Source organism: Sinocyclocheilus anshuiensis, unplaced genomic scaffold, assembly GCF_001515605.1.
Source record: "Sinocyclocheilus anshuiensis isolate Anshui unplaced genomic scaffold, SAMN03320099.WGS_v1.1 scaffold132, whole genome shotgun sequence".
NCBI classification, from domain to species: domain Eukaryota; kingdom Metazoa; phylum Chordata; class Actinopteri; order Cypriniformes; family Cyprinidae; genus Sinocyclocheilus; species Sinocyclocheilus anshuiensis.
The window spans coordinates 577,523-600,885 of record NW_015555730.1 but is presented as its reverse complement, the minus strand read 5'-3'; the positions used below and the strand labels follow the sequence as shown (position 1 = coordinate 600,885).

Genomic DNA, 23,363 nt, shown 5'->3' with positions numbered 1-23,363 from the left:
CTGTGATTGGTTGTTTGACAAAGAAAGCTGCCATGAATTCCAGACCTTCAGCCGTCAGTCTGAAGGTCTGGCTACGCGAGATTTATTTTTATAGCACTACAGCACAGATTTAAGCAGCAGGAAATAACGACCATGGTGCAAACGGAATAATTTCTGCTGCGGCGCAGCTCCAAGAGAAATTGGTAAACGGTCATTGTTCAGTAGAAGTCGTCTTCATCCGAAAACCTCAGAAATCAGCTAATGACTTCGCAGTGGCGCAGGGAGTTCTTGCCCAGAACAGAACATACCGCCAATCCAAACTGTATGCTAATTGTCAATCATCTTTGACGATAGTGGTCCTGACAGAAATGTATTTAAGTATATTTTTATTACACATTTGTAATGACATTTTTTTTTCTTTAAAAATTAATCTTCAAGAATCGGCTCAAAACACATCTCTTCCAACTTTATTTGACCCCCTAACTCTATCAGTCTCTATTCTAATTCTATTCTTTAAAAAAAACATGTCCCTTTTAGACTTGCACTCTATTCATTTACTAACTGCTTGTTTTCTTAAACTAACACTAGCTTCTAATCTTTTTGTATTATATCTATTTGTTTTCTTTTTATTTATTATACAATTAACAAAAGCAAAAAGGCCTCTAACACTAGCTTGCTCTATTCCTTTTCTATTCTATGTTTTCTTTTTATTTATTATATGATTTAAAAAAAAAAAAACCTTGCTACGTGTACTGCGTTAAGCTAACTGAGACTTGTTATAGCACTTGCGTATCATTGCTCTTTTGTTGATTTTGATTTCTTCCGTTGTCCTCATTTGTAAGTTGCTTTGGATAAAAGCGTCTGCTAAATGACTAAATGTAAATGTAATGACGAAGTTGCAGTTTAGTACATTTACATTATATAACTTTAAATGTAATTTCAAAAAACACCACAGTTAAAATTATAATCAATAACTTTGCATGTGCTTTAGTGTGCAAGTCAACACATCAAAATAAGTGTACTCCATTAAAGCACAACAAAAGCTGATTAAAAATGTAATGGTTTAAAATGTACTTTAAAGTAAAGCTTTTAATTTGACTTTTAAAGTCTACTTAAGAAACAGTCATGAAAGTGAACTTTCTTTAATTCCACTTAATTGACCATTTTTCGTTATATATATTATCTGCAATCACAGTTTTCAAAAATAAACTTTTAAAATTGAAAGTACACTACGTGTGCACATTCAATACAATTAAGTGCGCTTAAGTGTCAGTAACAAACAGTACAAGATAAGTTGCATACAAAAGTTTACTTTTAAATGTGTCAAAAGGACATTGTGCAAATACACTTTTTGTTGGTGAATAAAGTGTTTTTCAAATCTTTTACTTCCTTCCTCTCAGTATATATCATTAGATCTCAAATCTTTCAGAAGGAACTGAAAGTAGTTGCTGTTGTTTGAACTTTGATAACAAACAGAAGTGACTGAAACCCCAGCTGGCCTGTCATCAGCCTCAGTCACGGTTTATCTCGAATACTTGTCATTCCACAGCAGACAACATTCTCCTGTTCTCTTCTGCACACCATTTCCTTAACGTGATCATGGCAGGAGTCTGAAAATCTGGATCATATTACAATTCATTATAACAATATTGCATTTCTAGTTTGCTGCCAAATGCTTCTGTTTTGATTTATAGCTGTTTGCTCTTTGTAATAGCATGATGTAACAACATCTTCACTGTAGGTGTTTCAGGACACGGCTGACCTCTTTATTTTCATTACTCAGGGACTTTGAACCAACTCCTACCTCAGTATTAAACTTAGTTGTGTAACATATCCTGTATCTGTGCTCCAGACACTTCAGTGCGGTGTGTCTTAATAAAGAGGTGTGCTGTAATCTAAGACTTATCTGGACGAGAATATCATAGAGACTTGAGAGCGAACTTGTTTGATTTAGGCAGCAACCCCCTCAAAACCCCCTAACAATGCTGTGGAATTACCCACAAAACCCTTGCATGGTGGTGGAGAGTTTTGAGGAAATCACCTTTCACTTTGTCTTGTTATTCTTAAAACTTTCCATAGTATAAATATCATACACTGTAAAGAGTGGTAACTTGTGATTTTTTTGTTTGTGTGAGTAACCTATTGTATTCAGTAACACATAATATTATAAAATGGCTAACATATTGCAGTGAGGTCTTGTTTGTCAACATTGTTAATGCACTAGCTAACAAAGAATGAGCAATATATTTTAAAGCATGGTCACACTTTATTTAAGGTGTCCTTGTTACACAATTTACATGTACTTACTATAATAACACTTAATTATGCATAATTACAAGCAAGTAACCCTAAACCAAACCCTAATCCTAACCCTAACCATATAGTAAGTACATGTAGTTAATTAATATTACTCAGTACTTAAATGTATTATTACACTGTAACAAGGGACAGTGGTTACACTTTAAAATAAAGTGTAACCTAAAGCATTTTTTATCTTTGTTAATGTTAGCAGAAATATTTTTTTTTAATTATTTGTTCATGTTAGTTCATGACCTTAAATCAACAAATACCACAAAATGTATTAGTAAATATATTATGACAATATGATAATGACACTATTGTTAAGAGTTTTACAGCAGAATTTTAATTTGTCTCATTACTGATGTTTAAAATGTGATGCTGCTTTGAAACAAACTGCAGCGCATATAAATAAAGATGACGACTTCACTAAAATGTCAAAGTTAACATTGACTAAGATTAATAAATGCTGTAGAAGTGTTGTGTATTATTAGTTTGTGTTAATTAATGTTAACAAATTAAATTGAATTGTCACATAGAGCTAAATTTATTTCAACAAAAAGTTCTAAGTAACATAGTAAACGACTGCCATTGCTTGATTAAAAAAGTACCAGCACTTTCAGTTCCCCTGCTAAAAGCATCATGGGACAATGCGCTAATTATGTACAGAGTGGCTGAAAAACACACTGTGACCTTCAGATGTGAAAATGTCAATAAATGGTGCAAAATCCACTGGTTTGACAACCATATCATATTAGTTCAGCAAATCTGTTCTCAGTTTAAAAGTGAGAATATAAAAAGGCATAGCATTTTTAAAATAGATACAGTGATCATGAGGAAGTCAATAAATACAGTGCACCCTGAGGAACTATATGCCCCTGTTGCTCACAATCTCTCTCTCTATAAAAGCTGAATTAGAACATTATGAACATTGAACAAAATCCTGATTTATAGTAGCGTGTGGAGACACTTGCAGCCGTTTGATAAGAAAGCTCTGCAGTGCTATTGCTGAAATTACCTTTGTGTCCTTCCTTTGGCTAACTGAACTGGTCTGCGGAACATAGGAGACATAAATATTGGGGTGTCCTATGGAAAGGGGTAGGCAATAATAAGGATATAATGGTGTCATTAAACTTCCTGTGTGTCATTAAGCCAGCCGTTTCGAAAGCACGGCCTAGCAGATGCCATTTATGGACGCTGCTGAGTTGCTGAGTTGGTCTCTATCACCCAAAAGGCCATTAACAGAAAACTGCTCTCCGGGGGAGGAGGAGGAGGAGGAGGAGGGGGGGGGGGAATGTGCACTGGGCAGGAAATAAGTAATAAAAATTTTGATTGTCTCTTTAAAAATTATTGTTATCTGTGGATGGCCTTCGTGATTTAATGAGGAAGCCTTTAGCGCAAAAGGAAGTGTGCTTCTTTTCATTGAAGCACCGCAGCGTTTAGCTTTCTTGAATTTGCATGTGTTGATTTGAATAAGGCTGAATGAAATTGTAACCATTTGAGGTGATTAGGACATTTGATGTCTTTGGATATGCATTTAATATATGCAAGTAGATCTTTAACCATTTTCTGTGCTTAAATAAATTGCATAAACTATTTTACCATCACTGTAATTCCAATATGATCTCATGGCAAATGAGCGTAGCTATTTTTGAGGTTCTGGCAAATTCACAACTAACAAAAATGTGTTCTAAGAATGTTTCACTTTAGATTAGGGAACACATATTCGCTGTTAAGAGTTTTCCCTCAATGAACTCCTAATTTGCTGCTTATTGACAGTAAGGTAGTTGTTGTAGTTGTTAAGTATGGGGTTAAGGGATCTGAAATATGGTCATACAGAATACAATATGTAACATGCATGCTAATAAGCAAAGTTAATAGTGAATAGTGTTTCCTAATCTAAAGTGTTACCGTTCTAATTAAGATATAAAAATGCTACTGTTGAATATTCTCTGAACATTCTAAACATACAGTTTTTAAAGTTTTTTTTTTTTTTACTTTTTAAAATATATTTATTTATTTGGTTATGTGAACGATAAGGGAACGTTCCATTTCATAATTATGCGAAATTATACTTTTGAACGTTCTGAAACAAGTAGTAACATTTACAAAATGTTAAATGAATGTCCAATTAAACATTTCACAAATAAAATGTTCCATGAACAAAGTATTATAACGTGTTTGTGCTAATGTTTTAAGAACATTAATAAAGACCCAATAACAATTTAAGATAATAAAATGTGTTCTAAGAAGGGTTTGCTAACATTTCATTAAGTTTTGAAAACATTATTTCTGGTTGTTCTCTGAACATTCAAAATGTCCAGTTGTTTAAATGTTTTAAAAATATACTTTTTTGTTTTTGGTTATACGAACATTCAGGAAACAGGCAAACATTATGGGAATGGTATTTTTGATTTTAAAACAAGTAGTAAAAAAACGTTAGAAGTTCAAAAAATAAAACGTTCCATTAACGATAATACAAATAATGTTTTTGTGCTAACGTTTTGAGAACATTATTACAGATCAGATGACTCTGAACAAACGTTACCATCACTGGAAGAGCGTTTGTTCAGAACTTTGAGTGAACCTTGCTACGACGTTTTGAAAACTTTCCTGGTTATGGGTTGGTGGTGCATTCTGTGAATCTGTGAATCCGCTTGCGTTCCAGTGACGGTTAAATGTTTAGAAGTGGACCTTTTTCTTCTAAAAAATCATATGTTTTCATACGATTCACATTGAATTAATACATAACCGCCACCTCATTTTCTGGTAATTCAGGTTGGTAACTCTGTAGCTTCTTTTGTGGCCCATTTGCACAAATCATGCTGGCCAGGTGTGGCTGCACATTTGCCTGAATACGCAATTCCTGACAGCAGGAATCTAGAAAAACTTGCCGAGTCATTGTTTTTTATTAGTTTTATTTATGTAAGATGTTTCCAGGGCATAGCAAGGGACTTGGGAAGTCGTTAGAAGCTTATGGCACAATTAAACGAGTGAAAAAGTCAGTGCAGGTATTGCCCTAGTGACTGCTGTAACCTGGAAACTGGTTGCCCTTATAAGGCGGGACCAGGACGCTCGTGAGACGAGCTGCCATCCGACACCTGTCGCTTTGTTTTGTTTGCAAGACTCGGGAACAAGGGAGCTGGGAGGGCAAGTAGATGCGTCACTAGTCTTCGGTTTCAGCTATCATTGAACTATGAGAAAGACAAGGAAAGAGCAAAAAGAGAGGCGAGGGATACAGAGCGAAGAGGGATGAGGCCAATAATTTGCTGATCTTTGAATCTGAGGCGGTGAGACTGCCTCTAACAATACTGCAGCAGGACAGAGATAGGCTCATTTAGACACACACACCTACACACTCCCACACACATACATGTTCACACGCAAAATGATGAACTGCTGAGGATACGGTGCTAAAATCAGCTTTTAAAAGGATTTCTGTCATAGCACAATTGAGAAAAAGGATCCACTCTGGACTGTGAGATATACGCTGTTAAATGAACATGAAGACTGGGAAGAAATCATTCATAGGTAGGAACTTTTTCTATTAAAAACTGACCTGTATCATCCTAGATTGTCAATTTTACTGGTAACACTTTACCATAAGGTTTCAATTTGTTAACATTAGGTTAGTTAATACAAACTAACAATGAAAAATACTTATAAAGCATGTATTAATCTTAGTTCATGTTAACAGTTACTAATACATTGTTGAAATCTGTAGGATATCTGTCAACAATATTATTTAATGGACCTGAGCTTACATGAACTAACAATGAACAGTTGTATTTTAATAACTTACATTAACAAACAGAAATACTGTAACAAATGTATTGCTCATTGTTAGTTAATACATTAATGTTAAGTAATGGGGCCTTATTGTAAAGTGTTACCATCTACCTTTACGTGTACAGAGTACTGCTCTGTTCTGTTTAACTCTGTTTAACTGTGTGAAATATAACTCTTAAATCTCCCATTTTGTGAGAGTGACAAAATGTCAAGATATTTAGCTATTTCTATTCATATTGTCGAAAAGATACAAAACATTTTAGTTCTTAGATTCTAACGTTACTATTTTGAGTGAAACTGAGAGCAAATCATGTAATAAGGCAAATTTTGGACATAATATTGTGTTTTTGGCAGTTAAAATAAGAATAATCAGCAGATAATGCATTATGATGCTGTATGATGTTAATTGTTGGATCCAAGTGAAAAGATAAACCCACTGAGGTAAGACACACAAAACATTTATGTGTAAAATATGTGTGAACCGCAAGTTGCGACTGACTTCAGTATTGTGACGTATTTCTGAGGGAAACTGAATATTTTATAGAGGGCAGGGGTTGATATTAGGGCTCCTGCTCACCTTTATACAGAAGAAACGGCATTTGGAGAATCTTCTGACTAAAAATTATGAATGCAAACAAGTCTTTTCTGTGGATTCACTTGCACGGATTAACTGTTCATCACAAGACTAGTCATTTGCACTAACAAATGAATCTCTCACACTAAATCTCTTTATAATAGGGTCAACATATGAATTATTTTCTGTATATTGGCTCCTCTTTTTCCTCACTTATTGTAAATACTTGAAGTCCTTCATTTTGCAACAAGAAAAGAGACATTACAAAGAAAATCATTAACATGACACATATTGTCTTCAGTAGATCAGCTTTGCCAGCCCATCCATTCATTCATCCATCACAAAAGACATAATCCACTTTAGCCTGATCCAGTCGTCTAGGCTTTGATCTCTGTTTGTTTCATCTGTCACCTGAGTGAGCAGGACTCTCTTTCACTTTTATATTCAACCTGCTACTTTAAGCCTTTCATATAAATACATACATATTGTCTAATTGTGCATGATTCAGTTATTCCACAGAAAAAAAGAAGAAGAGTGTTTGATTACTTCCAGATAAATCAAATCCCATCTTAATTTTCCTCGTTAAATATGCTGTTTCATTTGGAAGCAGTTGCCTGTAGCACAACAGAAAGTAAAATGGGTTATGGATGCCTATCAGAAAGAGAAACAAAAAAAGTTATCTCAACCACACCACACATTCAAGAGTGATAATTTAGGGGGAATACTGTAGCGTGAAAACCCAGAACTGAACATAAAAATAACAGAGCTTTCAGCAGACTTTCTGTAGGACTTTCACTGTCCATATTTAGCAAAGCAGATAAGGCTTTGGAATATATAATACATGTATTAATTTAGGTTAATGGTAAATAAAATTAATCTTTAATTATTTAGAATTTAATGATTTTAGAATTATATTGAATCATTTATTTAATTTATTTTAATTTATTTAAATTCATTTAAAGGAGTCATTAACATTATTTTGTGTATTTGGTGTAATGAAATGTATGCGGTTTAACGAGCTGTTTTAGGTAGGCGTGGCTGACTCTTAACTTTTATAAAGAATATCTCTTTGGATTTGAGACTTTAGTCTTTGCAACTTTACAGATCTTCTTTATGCACCAAGAGCTTGTTACACTCCAAAGAGAACGGACAAATTGAAATAGCATCATATGACCCCTTTAAAAATACATTTAATTTAAAACTGATATTAAATCAACCAAGTTCTCTACATATTTACAGTACTAATACATTTATAATATTTTAAACTGTATAATTCATATCAGTTAAAGGGTGAACATTAACAATAGTATATAAACTAACATTAGTCTAGTCTACTACACTGTAAAAAATATTTTTTGAAGTTGTACGTAAAAAAAATTAAGTGTTTTACAATTTCAGTCTTTCTACTTGAAAATTTCACATTTAATTCAATGTTACTTACTGTTTCTTTGTAATTAATTGTAATAGCAATTTCTAAGTGAAGATTGTTTCTAATCTTCAGTGTAAATGTGTACAAAATATTGTTTAGCATTAGTTAATTATACATAATGATTTAACTAATGTTATCAAATTGAACCTTATTAAATTATTTCTATTTTTTTGCAGCTATTGATATAGGCTTATTTAATTATGCTGCATCTTAACACGGGTTTTCTCCTTTGCACCCCTATGTGCTCCACTAATGGTACAGATTAGCTTTTATATTCACATTGCACGTTTTCTATTCACTTGATTACTAACTGAATAGTAATGAGTGTAAACGGTTAAAGTTAGAGTTGAGAGCTGAAGAACACCCACTTACAGAGACGTCAATCCCCATTAGACAGCTCCTATTGAGCTCTATACAATACAAACACACTACAGACAAAAATACATAGATGAAGGATGAGAAGAGAGAGAGAAAAACGGAAGTAGTGGGAGGAAGTCATGAATTAATCAGTCAAGAAATCACAGAATGTGTGGGCATGAGGTTGGCACTTAATTAATGATGGCGAGCCGGCACGGAGGTAAAGTGTCTTATGGGTCCAATGGGCCCTGAGCAGTGAGAGGAGGTGCAGAAGTCGAGAATAAACTCCCCCTTCTCTTCGGATGATTCACTTCCTGCCCACTAGAGTGTGGCAGACGGTTTCTGACCGAATGACACTCGGCCTGTTATGCAAATGCACACTCTCTTGCACTCTCAGTCGTGCAGCAGAGACCTGCGTCTCCATGGTAACGGGGCAAGTATAGTAACAGGAAATAAATAGTAATAACTGGATCTGTGACAAGTATGACAGAATGACTCATTGAGAGGAACAGACTTTACCACCTGTCCACTTGGCATATGAGCTACTGTTACTGTAACATGATATGTGGAAACATGGCCAGGTTAGTGGGGACAGAAGGAGACAAGACAAATAGAGAGAAGTTTATAAAGCTGAACCAGTCACTAGTCATCTGATCTATAGGGTAAGGATTGGTCATACTTTTTCTCTGTGCTTGTCTCAGAATAAACAAACAAATAAATAAAAAGTTTTTGTAAAGTAAAAAAAAAAAACTTATTAAAATGGAAATGTCACTTTTAGTAAATTCTTTCGGTAACACTTCACTTAAAACCTTTTTGTATAATGCATTATAAAAGTAGTTTTAGTGCATTAATTATGCCTTGTAATGCACCTTATAATGCATTGTACAATCTCATTGTTACACTATGCATTTTAAATTAATAATAATAAAGTATAATAAATAATAATAAATAAAGCCATAAAACTACAATTTTACATTACTCACTTTATTATATATAGCAAATTTATTGGTTCTGAAAAAAAAAAGTAATAAATAAAATAATATATATTTTACTCTCTCTTTTTTCAGTCTAATATTCATCTGGTTCTGAGTTATGAGCTGAAATGTATTGACTGTGCAGTGGAACCAGATAAGCACTATCCAGTTTTCCTCTGCAATAGGTGGTATTCCACTGAAGATCTTCTCCATCGCTTTTGTTATTTGAAACCTGAATTTCCCTCCATGGTTCCTCTTAACTGTTATCGGAAAGATAGGATGTTTGGTTAATACAAAGCACGTAACTCTTAAGATGTTTGATATCACGCCACCTGATCATGTAAACAGACTCTGGCAAGGCTCCAGTAACCCACCATATATTGCTCCACTGGCAGGGCAGTTTTAAACCTCTCAGAAAGTACTCGAGCTCTTTGTGTAAAATGAAAGGATGACAAGGGCATTACGCATATGTAGACTGGATTTACAGATAGAACAGGTTATGCATTCCAGAAGAAGTGTAGGCTAATGGGAGTGAACATGCAAATCACACACGACCCAGGGCTTATTATAGGTAACTAAAACTAGAATCAAAACCAAAAAGTAAAATAAACATTAAAAAACATATTTTATTTCCGCTAGTAGCCAAAGCAACAGTTCTCATATTCATTTAAATGTACTAAAACTAAAATAAAAAATAATCAACTAGACATATTTAAACAAAATTAATATGCCTAATATGCACCCTTTAGGGGTAAAGAAGGTCCAAAGGTGTACTTTCAAGGGTACTGACCCACAAGCTTTTGTACCACTAAAGGTACAATTTTTGCACTTTTTTTACTTTTTGATGCCATAAAACCTCAAATATGATGATCCATTTGTGAGGACCTCTTTCCTAAAATATATGTTCACGTAAAAGGACACACAAATACTTATAAAATATTATTCAGAATTTTTATAATTAAAATATGATGTGGACACCAGTTTGAAAACACTTATTTTTACAGTTGGCTAACCTGGCAAATTCTGTACTAAAGGACAGGATGGCATCACATTATGGCACTCTTATATAATTTACAGGGTCAGTGGACCACATTTGGAGAACAGGCTGAAAAATAAATGATGTGCTTTAGAGAGTATCGCTTTACGTGAAGCATCCTCACACCCTTGACCTGGTCGGATGGTGGCTTGTTCAGAGACGAGGATCTGGTAAAACACAGGCTTTAACAGATTAATAATGTGCGTCATTATCGGAAACGCCAGGCACTAAGTAATAGGGTGAATATTTTAGCACATCTGTTCAGCACAGGAATGTCTTCCATTAACAGAGACCTTAATCGCAGGTAAGTGATCCTTCAGCCCTGTTTTCACTGCATGCTTTTCATTTCTCATTTTTCACTGCTTCACGTTCTTCCTCATCATTACTGATAAGGATTAGAGGTTAATCTGTTACACTATGCTGAGATTACGAGCCAGCTGTGTAGTAATTGTCCAATGAGAGAAAGTTTTTAATCTGGCTCACATGAATGGAAGCGCTTCCGTTCCTCGCGTCGCCCTCTACCGGCGGAACGGAGACTCGCGGGATCCCGTGCCATCACATCTGGCAAGTCTCCTCGGTTACTCCACTGATGTCAGAGCCTCGCCTCCACAACCACGTGCTCCGTATAAAACTAGCAGTCCAGGGCTGGCGGGGGAAGACAGACAGTAGCGCTGGCAGCATCAGAGCCCAGCAGTGCGCTCCGTCAAGCCGCTTGCTGCTTGGAGATCAGCGCTTTGCTATAAAACACCGGCTTAACCGAAGGAATACATTCCTCCTGTGGATTTAACTTATACTTATAATAATAGCCTAGTGATGGCAGTTACTCAGGCTGGATGTGACTTGACATACTGCAGGATGAGGGGCATCGTGTCCGTTCTTACCGGTACGTCTCAACAGATTTGAGTTATTCTGGTGTCTAATAGATTTCGTTTGCATATGTTTTTTTTTTTTTTTGGTTGGGGGTATGCAATATGTCAAATATGTGAAAAGGAAAAAAAAAACTAATGAAAGAATAGAAATATATGCTTTTTAAGGGTGTAAAAGACGTTTTTTTTGTGTGTTGTACAGTCAATTTTTAGACATAAGGTTACAATTATTATTAGTAGTATTAGCATATTTATCGTCATCATTAGTTATTATTATTATTATTCTAATCGCAAATATATCCATGCAAAATGATTGCATGATTAAAAATATTGCATTTTTCGGGTTTAAATATTTTTATGCTGTTTTATTAAATTATGTGGTTCCATGAGAGTGATAGAAAGGATCGTTCTTAATAAATAGCAGATCTGTACAGATACAGTGAGCAATGCGGTCTGTTGTGTAACACTGACACTGACATTAAACCATTTCACACGGATTTCTCTGAATCACGGCTTCTAAAAAAAAAAACGTTTTCTGGCAGACTCGACGTGCAAATGATTATTTTACCGATAACCTTTAAGATTTCGAAGGGTTCCCATCACATATGGTTGGCAGTTCATGCAGTTCAAATGCAGGGTGTTAGTGACGTCAGCTGTGGATTTCCTTCTGACGTAAATGCTTGTTTTTGTTTTTCAGCTTTTATTAAAGAAAGGAAGATGGGCTTAAACGACTTCATCCAGAAGCTTGTTTCCAACCCTCCCATCTGTCAACAGTAAGTATCCCAATATTTAATAATATGAACATGGAAATAAACAATTGCATGATGCTTTCACAGTTACAAGTATATGTGTGAACCGAAAAAGGCATAATCAACAAATAAGAGCAGAGATGATTTCTGTTTCAAAATCAGTAAGAAAGTGGTTCAGGGAAAATTCCATCCTTCATTCATAAAGGCAACCCTGTGACCTGTATTTATATAGGCCTTCATTGAGGTGACTGTACTAGAGGATGTAATCCCATCATCTGAGTTTAGCTGTGCGTTCTGCTAATTGTGCAGGTTAATCTGTACCGGCGAGATAAAGCCAAGCACCAGAATAGTGTTCCACGTAAAGCTGTTCAGGCCGCTGCTTGGCCGCAGTAAGCACCTTTGAGAAAATCCCTAATGTCCCCTAGACGAGGATAAGGGCCTAATTCAATTAAGTGCGGCCCATTTGGTCTTGGAGTCATTCAGGTCGGACCAGCGGAAAATTTCTCACCACGTCATCTCATATGCTCCACAATATTCAGTCAAGGAGATTGTGTAAAAAGTTGAGATTTCAGCTCTCAATAGTCTAAAAGTCATAATTTTGGGCTGAGAGAAAGGTTTCAATAAAATATTATTTGATCTAAATTTTATTAGTAGATGCATCCATTCTCATAATCTTGCACAAGTAACAGCTGTCTTGTCAGGTCAAAAAGAAATTTTGAATTTCCAATAAACCTGAAACAGCCCCTCATAAACTTCACCAACACTGCCATCTATCGGCCTGAAAACGCATTACAGGAAATAATTCATTTAAAGGAAAGTTCTGGATTAAATACATTTACAAAAACAAACATTTTGACTCATTTTAAAGAGATTTTGAAACAAATCCACTTATTGGAAGTATGTTGGGCAATCGTTGCATAATCATGCTCCAATAGATTTCCATTGTTTTATTTTGTTTTATACAAACTGTGGGTCTTGAACAAAGTTAACTCTCTGAAAATAAAATCCATAACATTTTTTAATCTCTTTTCCTTAGTGCCGAGGTTGGTTCGTTCTTAAAAATCGATGAGAACCAGAATGAGGAGCTGGAGGAGAATCACCTGTATTTGGCCAATCCCAGGAGCTCTTTGGCTGAGGAGACTCAGTGCGTAGTTACTCTTCGTTTGTTTGGTTAATTGGATTCCAGTCAGCCAGGCTGCCTGTTGTTTGCATTACTAATGTTGTTTAATTTCCTTAACAGGATAAAACCTTCGGATTTTGACTACTTAAAGATCATTGGGAAGGGGAGCTTTGGAAAGGTGGGCACAAACAGCTTTTTAATACAGTCAAGATGTCAACACTTATGTCATATCTTCAAGTGAGAATGCTAACGGCATCGTATTTCACAGGTTCTGCTCGCAAGGCACAAGGAAAATGAACAATACTATGCTGTGAAGGTGCTGCAGAAGAAAATCATTCTGAAAAAGAAAGAGGTAAGACCCAATGCAGTGTTCACATAGATGTGAAAGCAGTTTGCCAAAATTGCTGTATAGTAACAATTAACACTTAATATGTTTTTCAGCAAAAGCATATCATGGCAGAAAGGAGTGTATTAATGAAAAATATCAAGCATCCATTCCTGGTGGGGCTGCACTACTCTTTCCAAACCACAGACAAACTGTATTTTGTGCTAGACTACGTCAATGGAGGCGAGGTTAGTAAACAATGCATTCATACTGTACTCTCATATAGCTCAAAGGGGGCCGCACCTCAGCTCAAAATAGCTGACTGACTTTGTATGTTTTTGTTTCCCTTCCTGCAGCTGTTCTACCACCTCCAGCGTGAGCGGGTGTTTTTGGAGCCCAGGGCGAGGTTTTATGCTGCTGAAATCGCTAGTGCACTCGGTTACCTCCACTCACTGCACATAGTTTACAGGTATGCGATTGGCTGCAGTGCCCCTAGTGGAGACGTAGTTGAACCTGTGTTCTCAATTCTGTTTATTATAATGGGGTCTTATCATTTTCTGTCAATTTTCACAGAGACTTAAAGCCAGAGAACATCCTCCTGGACTCTCAGGGCCACATTGTGTTGACAGATTTTGGTCTATGCAAAGAAGGACTGGAACCCAACGGCACAACCACAACGTTCTGTGGAACTCCTGAGGTCAGTCATTCATGAATAGATTAACCCTTGTGAAAAAGAAGTGTCCTACATAAGTGAATCAATAAAGCACTCTAAAGTTTAACTAATTGCATTTAATATACATGTAAACTATAATACAATTGCAGTTAACATGCAATTAAGTATTCTAAAAACATTACATTAAGTTCACATTTAAGTATATTCTTTTATTTTTATAAAAAGTACTATTTTTTTCTTTTTCAACAGTACTTGGCTCCTGAGGTGCTTCAGAAACAGGCATATGATCGTACAGTGGACTGGTGGTGCCTAGGATCAGTGCTCTTTGAGATGCTGTATGGACTGGTGAGGAAGACCTATCAAGTCTTGCCTGAAAAATGACTAGATCAGCTGTAGCAAAGGATATATTTTGCAAGCAATGTGAATTTATTTCTCTGTGTCTGTTTTTCTAGCCTCCATTCTACAGTCGCAACACAGCCGAGATGTACAGCAACATCCTTCACATGCCTCTAGTCCTGAAGCCTAATGTGTCCAACGCTGGCCGTGACCTGCTGGAGGGTCTGCTGCACAAGGACCGTACCAAGAGACTGGGCTCCAAAGATGATTTTGTAAGTGGACACAACACACCACATGCATAAAGTTTATTTTCCTGAGATTCTTATTCTGCAGATTCTTATACAAGCTTTTGCTTATTTGAAGCTGGAAATGAAGTTCCACAGCTTTTTCTCTCCCATCAACTGGGACGACCTCATGGCCAAAAAGATCATGCCTCCTTTCATTCCTACAGTGGTAAGTTAACTCTTTACCTGCAAAGGTTAAATTATAAGTAATTTAAAGTACATTTGAAATGTTTTAATAATCTTCTGTTGTGCTTTAAAGAAGGACACATATTTTGATGTGTTGACTAACATACTAAACACATAAATTACTTGATTATAATGTAGTGTGTTATTTAAATACAAAGTTCTGGCATGAAACTCTAGATGGCGCAGTCCGATAGGTCTAACTCAATCTGACCTAATGACATCATTATCACATGGCACAGCTGATTGGTTCTCTGTATCGGTAGCCAATGAGCTCGCTGCTCAACATTCAAATATATAACTAGTGCTTGCCGTAGCAGTTGCAGACTGCTCCCTCCATCTTCCCCAGCTCCACCTGTATAGATCTGCTACGAGGTGATTCATGTATGCTAAATGGGGGTTATTTCATGTATGTTATATTTGCAGCAGCAATATTTCTTACATGCTCACAGCAGCATGTTGTGGATGTATTGGCAGTAGCAAGTCTCGGTACTTGCTCTGCCACAGCAGCAGCGTAGCAGATCTATTCCGCCAAGACCAAATACATTAACATTGTCATGTACATTACCATGCCAATCCCTCCGAGAGTTGTCATGACAGAACTACATTTACTAAACAGAACTACTAAAGTTAATATACTTTAAATTAACTAAATTGCAACTTCATTATTACAAATGTGTAAATTTAAATACGTGACATGCAAGTTTCAACAGAAATGACATGAAAGCATATCTTAGTTTACCGTAAATCATTGTCAATACAAGGTGGTAACATTAAGATTAATATTTATGATTGGGTATTTAATAAATTCTCTCTTTATTGAATCTACAGACTAGTCCCACTGATCTTCGGCACTTTGACCCAGAGTTCACCCACTTACCCGTGTCGACCTCTCTATGCAACACCGATAACCTGCACGTGACCAGCAGCGTACGGGAGGCTGCCGGAGCATTCCCAGGCTTTTCTTACGGTCCCCCGGCTGACCATGCCTTCCAGTAATGGCTTCCATGACCCTCCAGAACGTCCATTCCAGCGTCACTAGACGCATCCAGAAGAAGGACCACAGTGTGGGACACTTAGCTCTTCCGATTTATTTGCATGCACGACCTGGCAGCACAAGGGACACTCGTGCATTACCAAGAGGAATGTGGGACGTTGTAGGAGACAAACTACAGTAACAACAACTTCCAGAAAAGATGCAATGTGTGCCAATGGATGCAGAGAGGACTTGAGCTCCTAGAGAGAGAGCTTAGAAGTGCCTGAGAGTTTAACTGATGATCTGTGGAAAAAAACAGGCATTTGTATAACAAACTATTGCTTGCCAGAGACAATGGCACCAGCTACTAGGCGAAACGCCTTTTGTGATCTTTTACATTTGATCAAAATGTCTTTGGATGATGTTTTATTTATTTGCATTTTTCATGCATCATTGCACAGTGGAGGTAAAGGATCAAGAAAAGTACAAAATACATGGATGGTTTGAAAAAGGAGTTATCATATCAACCCCCACCAATACAAGAGAATACACAGGCTGTCCGACTCAAATATCAATAAATTTTTACTGAATACAAATGTTAATTTAATAACTGCATTATTTATCATACTGCATTGTATTAGTGTGGTTTAACTTAACTCTTCAGTCCTACTTAAAACTTCCTAAGCTACGTTTAGGTTTATATTAAAAGGAAAATGAGTTAAACAAGGCTTTTAGCTGTGATTATTTGTCTGAATGACTAGAAGATATCCTGTGTTCCTCCTAAAATCAATATTTTATCTTACAAGTACTTTCTTACCTTTTGTTTCTCCAATACCAGCACTTTTACACAAAATGCCAGACACTGTGTTTCCTGGGAAGGCAATTTTAGTACTCACACATCACATTCTGTTACATTTAGTGAGATGGATGTATGTTTTATAAATCTGTTTATCATTGCTATCTGAAGTGATTGCTGTCCATTGCAAACACAGCATGTCGATTAGATTGTATTGAAACCTTTGCATCATGTACAGAAGTTATGTAGGAGCCCAGAAGGAACTTTTGTCTTTTTTTGTTCAAATTGTGCCTGTACAGCTAATTTATGTACATTGTGATACATGTGTGTCTATCATTCCTGTCTGTATCACTCTGGGTTGGACAGGGACATGGAATGCTGTGCAATAGAAATGGTGACTTGATAGAGATGTGAACAATTTGTCATGGGACGATTGAGTGGTATCGACTTAATGAAGGAGAGGGGTTTGGATGCCCTCATGAAACGCATCCCTGTTTTAATTGTAATATATTTCATATATCGTTGGACCAAAACTGCGCTATATATTGTTCTTTAGATAACTGCAAACATGGCAATATGGATAAAGTTTATTGTATTTCCATTTTTGGAAGTTATTCATATATTGTTTTATATTTTGCCATGTATATTTATTTACATGTTGCATATTTTACCTCTAATGATCAGAGTATGAAATTCTTAGAATAATTAAATATTGAGAATGATCGATATGAATGCAAAATAAATATGTAAAAATTAATCTGTATGTCTCAGTGTACTTATCCCTCACCTTAGTTTTGATGTTTAATTTGCAATGCATTGATTTTGCTTATTGTTCACACTGGGATCTACACCAGCATCTTCGCAACCCTTCATAGAACAAGTAATTTGGAAAATGGATGGATGAGAGGAATCTTTTGTACTGTATATACATAAAACATCTATCTAGTTGGAGATGTTGAAGAGGGTAGTGGGTTGCTGCTCATTAAGACCCAAGTTTGAGTCTTATTTATGTTTTTTAAAAATTCTTAATTTTTGAAAGAAGTATTATGCTCACCAAGGTTTTATTTATTTGATCAAAAATACAGCAAAAACAGTAATATTGTGAAATATTATTACAACTTCAAATAACAATTTTATATATATTAAAATGTAATTTATTCCTGTGCTGCAACTGAATTTTCAGCATCATTACTCCAGTTTTTAGTGTCACATAATTAAAATAAATAATAAATAAATAGTTAATCCTTCAGAAAACATTCTAATATGCTGATTACTGTTGGCTAGATATTGTTCCTTGTCTTTTAATTCAGGTTTTGAATGTTGTCTCTGTCAACAGTGAATAGGAGTTTAATAGATTATATTTTTATATTTATTATATTTTGTTATATTTTAAGCAAGCTCTGGTTTTATAACTAGATCTCAAAATTGGCAAAATTCCTATAGCTAAAATACTGGAGAAGTTTGTTTATAATGAGCTTTCTAAATTTAAAGTAAGATTTTTGACAAATTTTAATCAGGTTTTAGATCAAAACACAGCACAGAAACTGATCGTTTCAAAGTGGCTAATGATTTGTTGATGTTGGTAGATTAAGGGAACTGTGCTATTTTAGTGCTGTTTGATCTCAGTTTTTTGACATGGTGGACCATGAGATTCTTCTTGCCCACTTAAGTCAGTGGGAGAAGCTTGCATTAAAGTGATTCTTTCTTATTTAAAGGAGCGTTATCTTCTCTGCCCCATCTCCTTTGGGGTTCCTCAGGGCTCTATTTTTGGCCCTGTTTTCTTTATATATGCTTCCATTGGGATTAATTTGTCAATGTTGCATATTATTGCTGTGTGGATGACAGCTGTATCAACCTTTAAAGTGTAAAAATAACTCCAAACTAATGTCTCTGCTAGGTTGTTTGGATGACATTACGAGATGGATGGCTCTTAATATCCTTCACTTTAATGATTCAAAATCTGAAGTGGTGGTATTTCGCCCAACAATTAATTAACCATCTTAGTCCTCTATCCACTAATTTAAATATTCAGGAGGAAACTAAGGGCTATTACTAAAATACTGTTATTATGATTATTTATGGGGGTTTTTTCTTTCTTTTTTTAAGATATAGAAAGTGTTATTCGTGCTTGGTTTCGTATAGACTGGATTATTGTAATAGCTATAATTGGGGCAAACAAATTGCATTCATGTTTACAGTTAGTGCGAAATGCAGCGTCACATTTAATTAATTTAATCGTTCTTTCTGAATGAAATTGTTCGTTTTTTTTTTAAGGAAAAAAAATCTTACTGACCACAAACGGTCGGTAAGTGGGGGTTACTAAAGTCAGTTTATCATAGTATGATATATTGATGATTGCCTCAGTAGTCATCTCTTATGTCTGCAATACGTTTAGCGGGAAAAAAATACCATGTTAATTTTTTTTTGCAAGGGGTAAACTGATTTGAAGGAACGTCTAGTTTCTGCGCATGCGCGTTGCGAATTGTAGCGACTTCCTGCCAAATAGTTGTCCTTAACAACACACAGCACCTCACCGAGGGAATTTCAGTTCAAGGAAACATAAAGTTTCCTCGGAAGTAGCACTTGGTGACATGGTAAGAGTTTATTTCCCATCTGTGTGCCGTACACTGTGCATTTGAGCGCTATGATGAACGGTTTAGTGTGTAATGGTAAGGTCAGTGAGCCGTGAGCTAAATAACACACGTTGGCTAACTGGTCAAACTGTGCTAAACGAGTACATTAACAAAGCTACCACTGGAAAACGGCTTAAGTTGTGTTCACTTATAGTATGTACGTCAGCAGTGAAATGCATGTTTCCAAAGATGAACACAATTAATGTGTGTGGTATCTTGGACATCTTCGGTGAACTAGCCACAGTTTTGAAGAGAAACGCTGGATGTGTCTCAAACCCCATCGAGCCTCCTAACGTTAAGTTACCTGGGCTGTACTTTTCGGTGTCATAGGAGCAAGACTTTGTTTATATAGCGAAATACTAGAGAAGTAATGTTAGAGCCTGAAAGCAATGTGGGATCCTCAACTTCATTGGCCACCCGTCCTTCAGTCACTGCTGTTCAGTGTTTTAAATTTACATTACTTCAGCCTCTGCCATTGAGAGCCTCCTGCTAAGTTATTGTGTTTTGTTTGATAGGTTAATTCTGTACTGACTGTACACTTTCATGCAAACACATTCACCAACTCCTAGTTGAGCTGAGCTGACCTGTCCTATATATATTTATATCTGACATAGATGTTTATAAATCTTTTATGTATGTGTATGTATACCTAAACATAAACAAAAAAAAAAGTGTTGTCAATTTGTAAATGCTGAAGATGTGTATGCAGAAGATTTAAAAAAAATAGTATACACTTTAACTTTGAGGGGAGTAAGATTGAATTTTTTCAATAAATTAATACTTTTGGTTAGCAAGGATGCATTAAATTTATCAAAAATAACAGTGAAGGGGTTTACAAAAAATACATTTCAAATAAAGTTGTTATTTTGAACTTTCTATTCAAAGAATCTTGGAAAATTGTATCCTGGTTTCACAAAAATATGAAGCAGCACAACTGTTTTCAACATTGATAATAATATAAATGTTTATTGAGCAGCAAATCAGCATATTAGAAGGGATTTCTAAAGGAACATGTGGCACTGAAGACTGGTGCAGTGATGCTTAAAATTCAGCTTTGGTCACAGGAATAAATTACACACACACACAGAGATATGTGACATGTGTATGTGTGTGTTTTTGTAACTTTTCAAAAAGTGAAACTTTCATATATTCTAGATTCATTACATGTAAAGTAAAACATTTAAAAGTTTTTTTGTTGTTGTTTGTTTTAATTTTGATGAATAGAGCTTACAGCTCATGAAAGTCAGAAATCCAGTCAAATCCAATCAAAATATTAGAATATTTCCTAAGATCAATCAAAAAATGGATTTGCAAAACAGAAAAGTTCAAGTTCTTCAAAGTATGTTAATTTATGCACTCAATACTTGGTCGGGGCTCCTTTAGCACAAATGACAGCATCAGTGAGTGTGGCATAAAAGCGATCAGCCTGTGGCTCTGCTGAGGCACTATTGAGCCTTCAGCTCGTCTGTATTGTTGGATCGACTGTTTCTCATCTTTCTCTGGAAAATATCCCATAGAGTCCATGTGGGGTTCAGGTCAGGCATGTTGGCTGGTCAATCAAGCGCAGTAATATTATGGTCAGCAAACCACTTGGAAGTAGTTTTGGCACTGGGCAGGTGCTAAGTCCTGCTGGAAAAGGAAATCAGCATCTCCATAAAGCTTGTCAGCCGATGAAAGCATAAAGTGCGCCAAAATCTCCTGGTAGACGGCTGCATTGACTTTGGACTTGATAAAACACAATGGGCCAACACCAGCAGACGTCACGGCAGCCCAAATCATCACTGACTTCGGAAACTTCACACTGGACTTCAAGCAGCTTGGATTCTGTGCCTCTACAGTCTTCCGCCAGACTCCAGACCTTGATTTCCAAATGAAATGCAAAATTTACTTTTATCTGAAAAGAGGACTTTGGACCTCTGAGCAACAGTCCAGTACTTTTTCTCCTTAGCCCAGGTAAGATGCTTCTGACATTGTTTCTGTTTCAGAAGTGGCTTGGTAGCCCTTTTCCTGAAGACATCTGAGCGTGGTGACTCTTGATGCACTGACTCCAGCTTCAGTCCACTCCTTGTGAAGCTCTTCCAAGTGTTTGAATCGGCTTTGCTTGACAGTATTCTCAAGCTTGCGGTCATCTCTGTTGCTTTTGCACCTTTTCCTACCCAATTTCTTCCTTCCTGTCAACTTTGCATTTCATATTCTTTGATACAGCACTCTGTGAACAGCCACCCCTTTCAGTAATGACCTTCTGTGACTTACCCTCTTTGTGGAGGGTGTCAATTATTGTCTTCTGGACCATTGCCAAGTCAGCAGTCTTCCCCGTTATTGTGGTTTCAAAGAACAAGATATATCTGGAATTTATACTGTAATGATGGTCATTTAATGAAACTCAATTGTAAATATTCTAATATTTTGAGGTACTGGTTTTTTGACTTTCATGAGCTGTAAGCTCTTATCAAAAAAAAAAAAAACTTTTGAAATGTTTTACTTTACATGTAATGAATCTAGAATATATGAAAGTTTCACTTTTTGAAATAAGTTACAAAAAATAATAAAAAGACTGAAAGAACCTTTCAGTCAACAGATCTTTGACTTATCAACCCTCTACATTGCGAGTAAATCACTCGCATATGCGACTAACTCTTCACTCTGGGCGACTAAATGATTAAATTAATATTAGCCAATGGCTAATAAATTCTCAGATTTTACTCGCCAGTGTGTGAGTTGGAGGCTAAGTATAAGTTTAGCACAGATATATTTTCACTCGCCGAACACACTGACTGAGCGCTTCAGAGTTTCACTCTCCGTCAAGCAATCTGCTTTTTTCCAGTTCATCTCAATGGATGTGCAGTGCACCTGTATTTGACGTACCGTGAACTCTAGTGTAACGGCGCACGACTCGCCGTCGCTTTGGTGAGAGCAGAGAGAGCGTGATAGGCTTACATGGGTCAAAGACGTTAAGATATCCGCATCAAAAGAAATGTACAAAAGTGATTTTATGTCCATAGAAAGCACGTTAAATGTAAGTAAAGTGTCTACTTTTAAGGTTTCAAATACGTTTTTGGAGAATAAAATGTCAAAATTTGGTTGAAATAATGTTACATTGTCATTCAGTGTAACAATATTTATGTAAAAATTCAAACAACATGCTTATTCTACGGTGGCCGAGAAGTGCAAAGCAAATCACAATTCTGAAAACAAAATAACAAATTACAAATGCAAATGCAAGTCTAAAAAACAAAATAACAATTCAGAAAGCACAACAACAATTCAGAAAACACAACGACAAATTCGAAAACAAAATAACACTGTGTGTTTCGTTGTGAAAGCGAAACTACTTTGTTTGTCCTTCCAAAAGAGGACACGACTAGAACTTTTAAGAACTGCCGGGTTCTCCGGTAGTGGGCAGAACTAATGCGCAAAACCGGCCTGCACTGTGCCCCCTCACCTCATGGTGCCGTCTCCGTAGTGGGCGCCCTGATTTTAGTCGGTGAGGCAGGGTACTGCCCTGGGAAAGTCTCCCAGGCTGTTAAATACTAGAGGTCGACCGATAGTGGATTTTGCCGATACCGATAGCTAGGTTGGACCACACTGGCCAATGCGCGACTTCAAAATATTATGCAGCAATATGCGTTCTTCAAAAGACAATGTGGGGAATTATTGCAGTAAAAAGGGGGCCTGAGGGGGCCCGGCCACCTCGGTCACTGTGCCCCCTCACCAATGGTGCCGTCTCCGTAGTGGGCGCCCTGATTTTAGTCGGTGAGGCAAGGTTCTGCCCTGGGAAGGTCTCCCAGGCTGTTAAATACACAGATTAAAAGCTAAATGTTTTCATTTCGGTTCGTTCTTAGCAAAAATATATATTTTTTTGTTCAGGTTATGCAGAGCGATATAAGAAAGGTCATTTTAAGTCATTTAGAAAAAAATCTTATTAACTTTGCTATTATTCTTGAATTTTCAAACTGCTAACACTTTGCACTTTGCAGTTTTGAATT

General features: G+C 36.2%; 2 protein-coding genes across 3 annotated transcripts in view; both read left to right on the top strand.

The window, feature by feature from the left end:
- Positions 1-11,076: 11,076 nt before the first annotated feature.
- Positions 11,077-16,996, top strand: LOC107672866 (serine/threonine-protein kinase Sgk1-like). The gene is made up of 12 exons (XM_016466242.1): positions 11,077-11,319; positions 12,000-12,075; positions 13,088-13,195; positions 13,292-13,349; positions 13,440-13,523; positions 13,613-13,744; positions 13,853-13,965; positions 14,070-14,193; positions 14,419-14,514; positions 14,622-14,777; positions 14,869-14,958; positions 15,804-16,996. Exons 1-12 carry the CDS (start codon positions 11,250-11,252, stop codon positions 15,969-15,971), a joined length of 1,275 nt encoding a protein of 424 aa, XP_016321728.1. The 5' UTR covers positions 11,077-11,249; the 3' UTR covers positions 15,972-16,996.
- A 2,209-nt stretch (positions 16,997-19,205) lies between these two features.
- The window catches only part of LOC107672865 (eyes absent homolog 3-like), a 22,660-nt gene continuing 18,502 nt past the window's right edge, over positions 19,206-23,363 (top strand). For both annotated transcript variants that reach the window (XM_016466241.1, XM_016466240.1), the window contains exon 1: positions 19,206-19,338. The gene's annotated coding sequence lies outside the window, so the exon portion shown is untranslated. The remainder of the gene's footprint in view (positions 19,339-23,363) is intronic.

Coding starts and splice junctions, on each gene's coding strand:
- LOC107672866 (XM_016466242.1), top strand. CDS start 11,250: ATGGCAGTTACTCAGGCTGGATGTGACTTGACATACTGCAGGATGAGG. Junction 13,196..13,291: donor TCTTTGGCTGAGGAGACTCA/GTGCGTAGTTAC, acceptor TTTCCTTAACAG/GATAAAACCTTCGGATTTTG. Junction 13,966..14,069: donor TCACTGCACATAGTTTACAG/GTATGCGATTGG, acceptor CAATTTTCACAG/AGACTTAAAGCCAGAGAACA.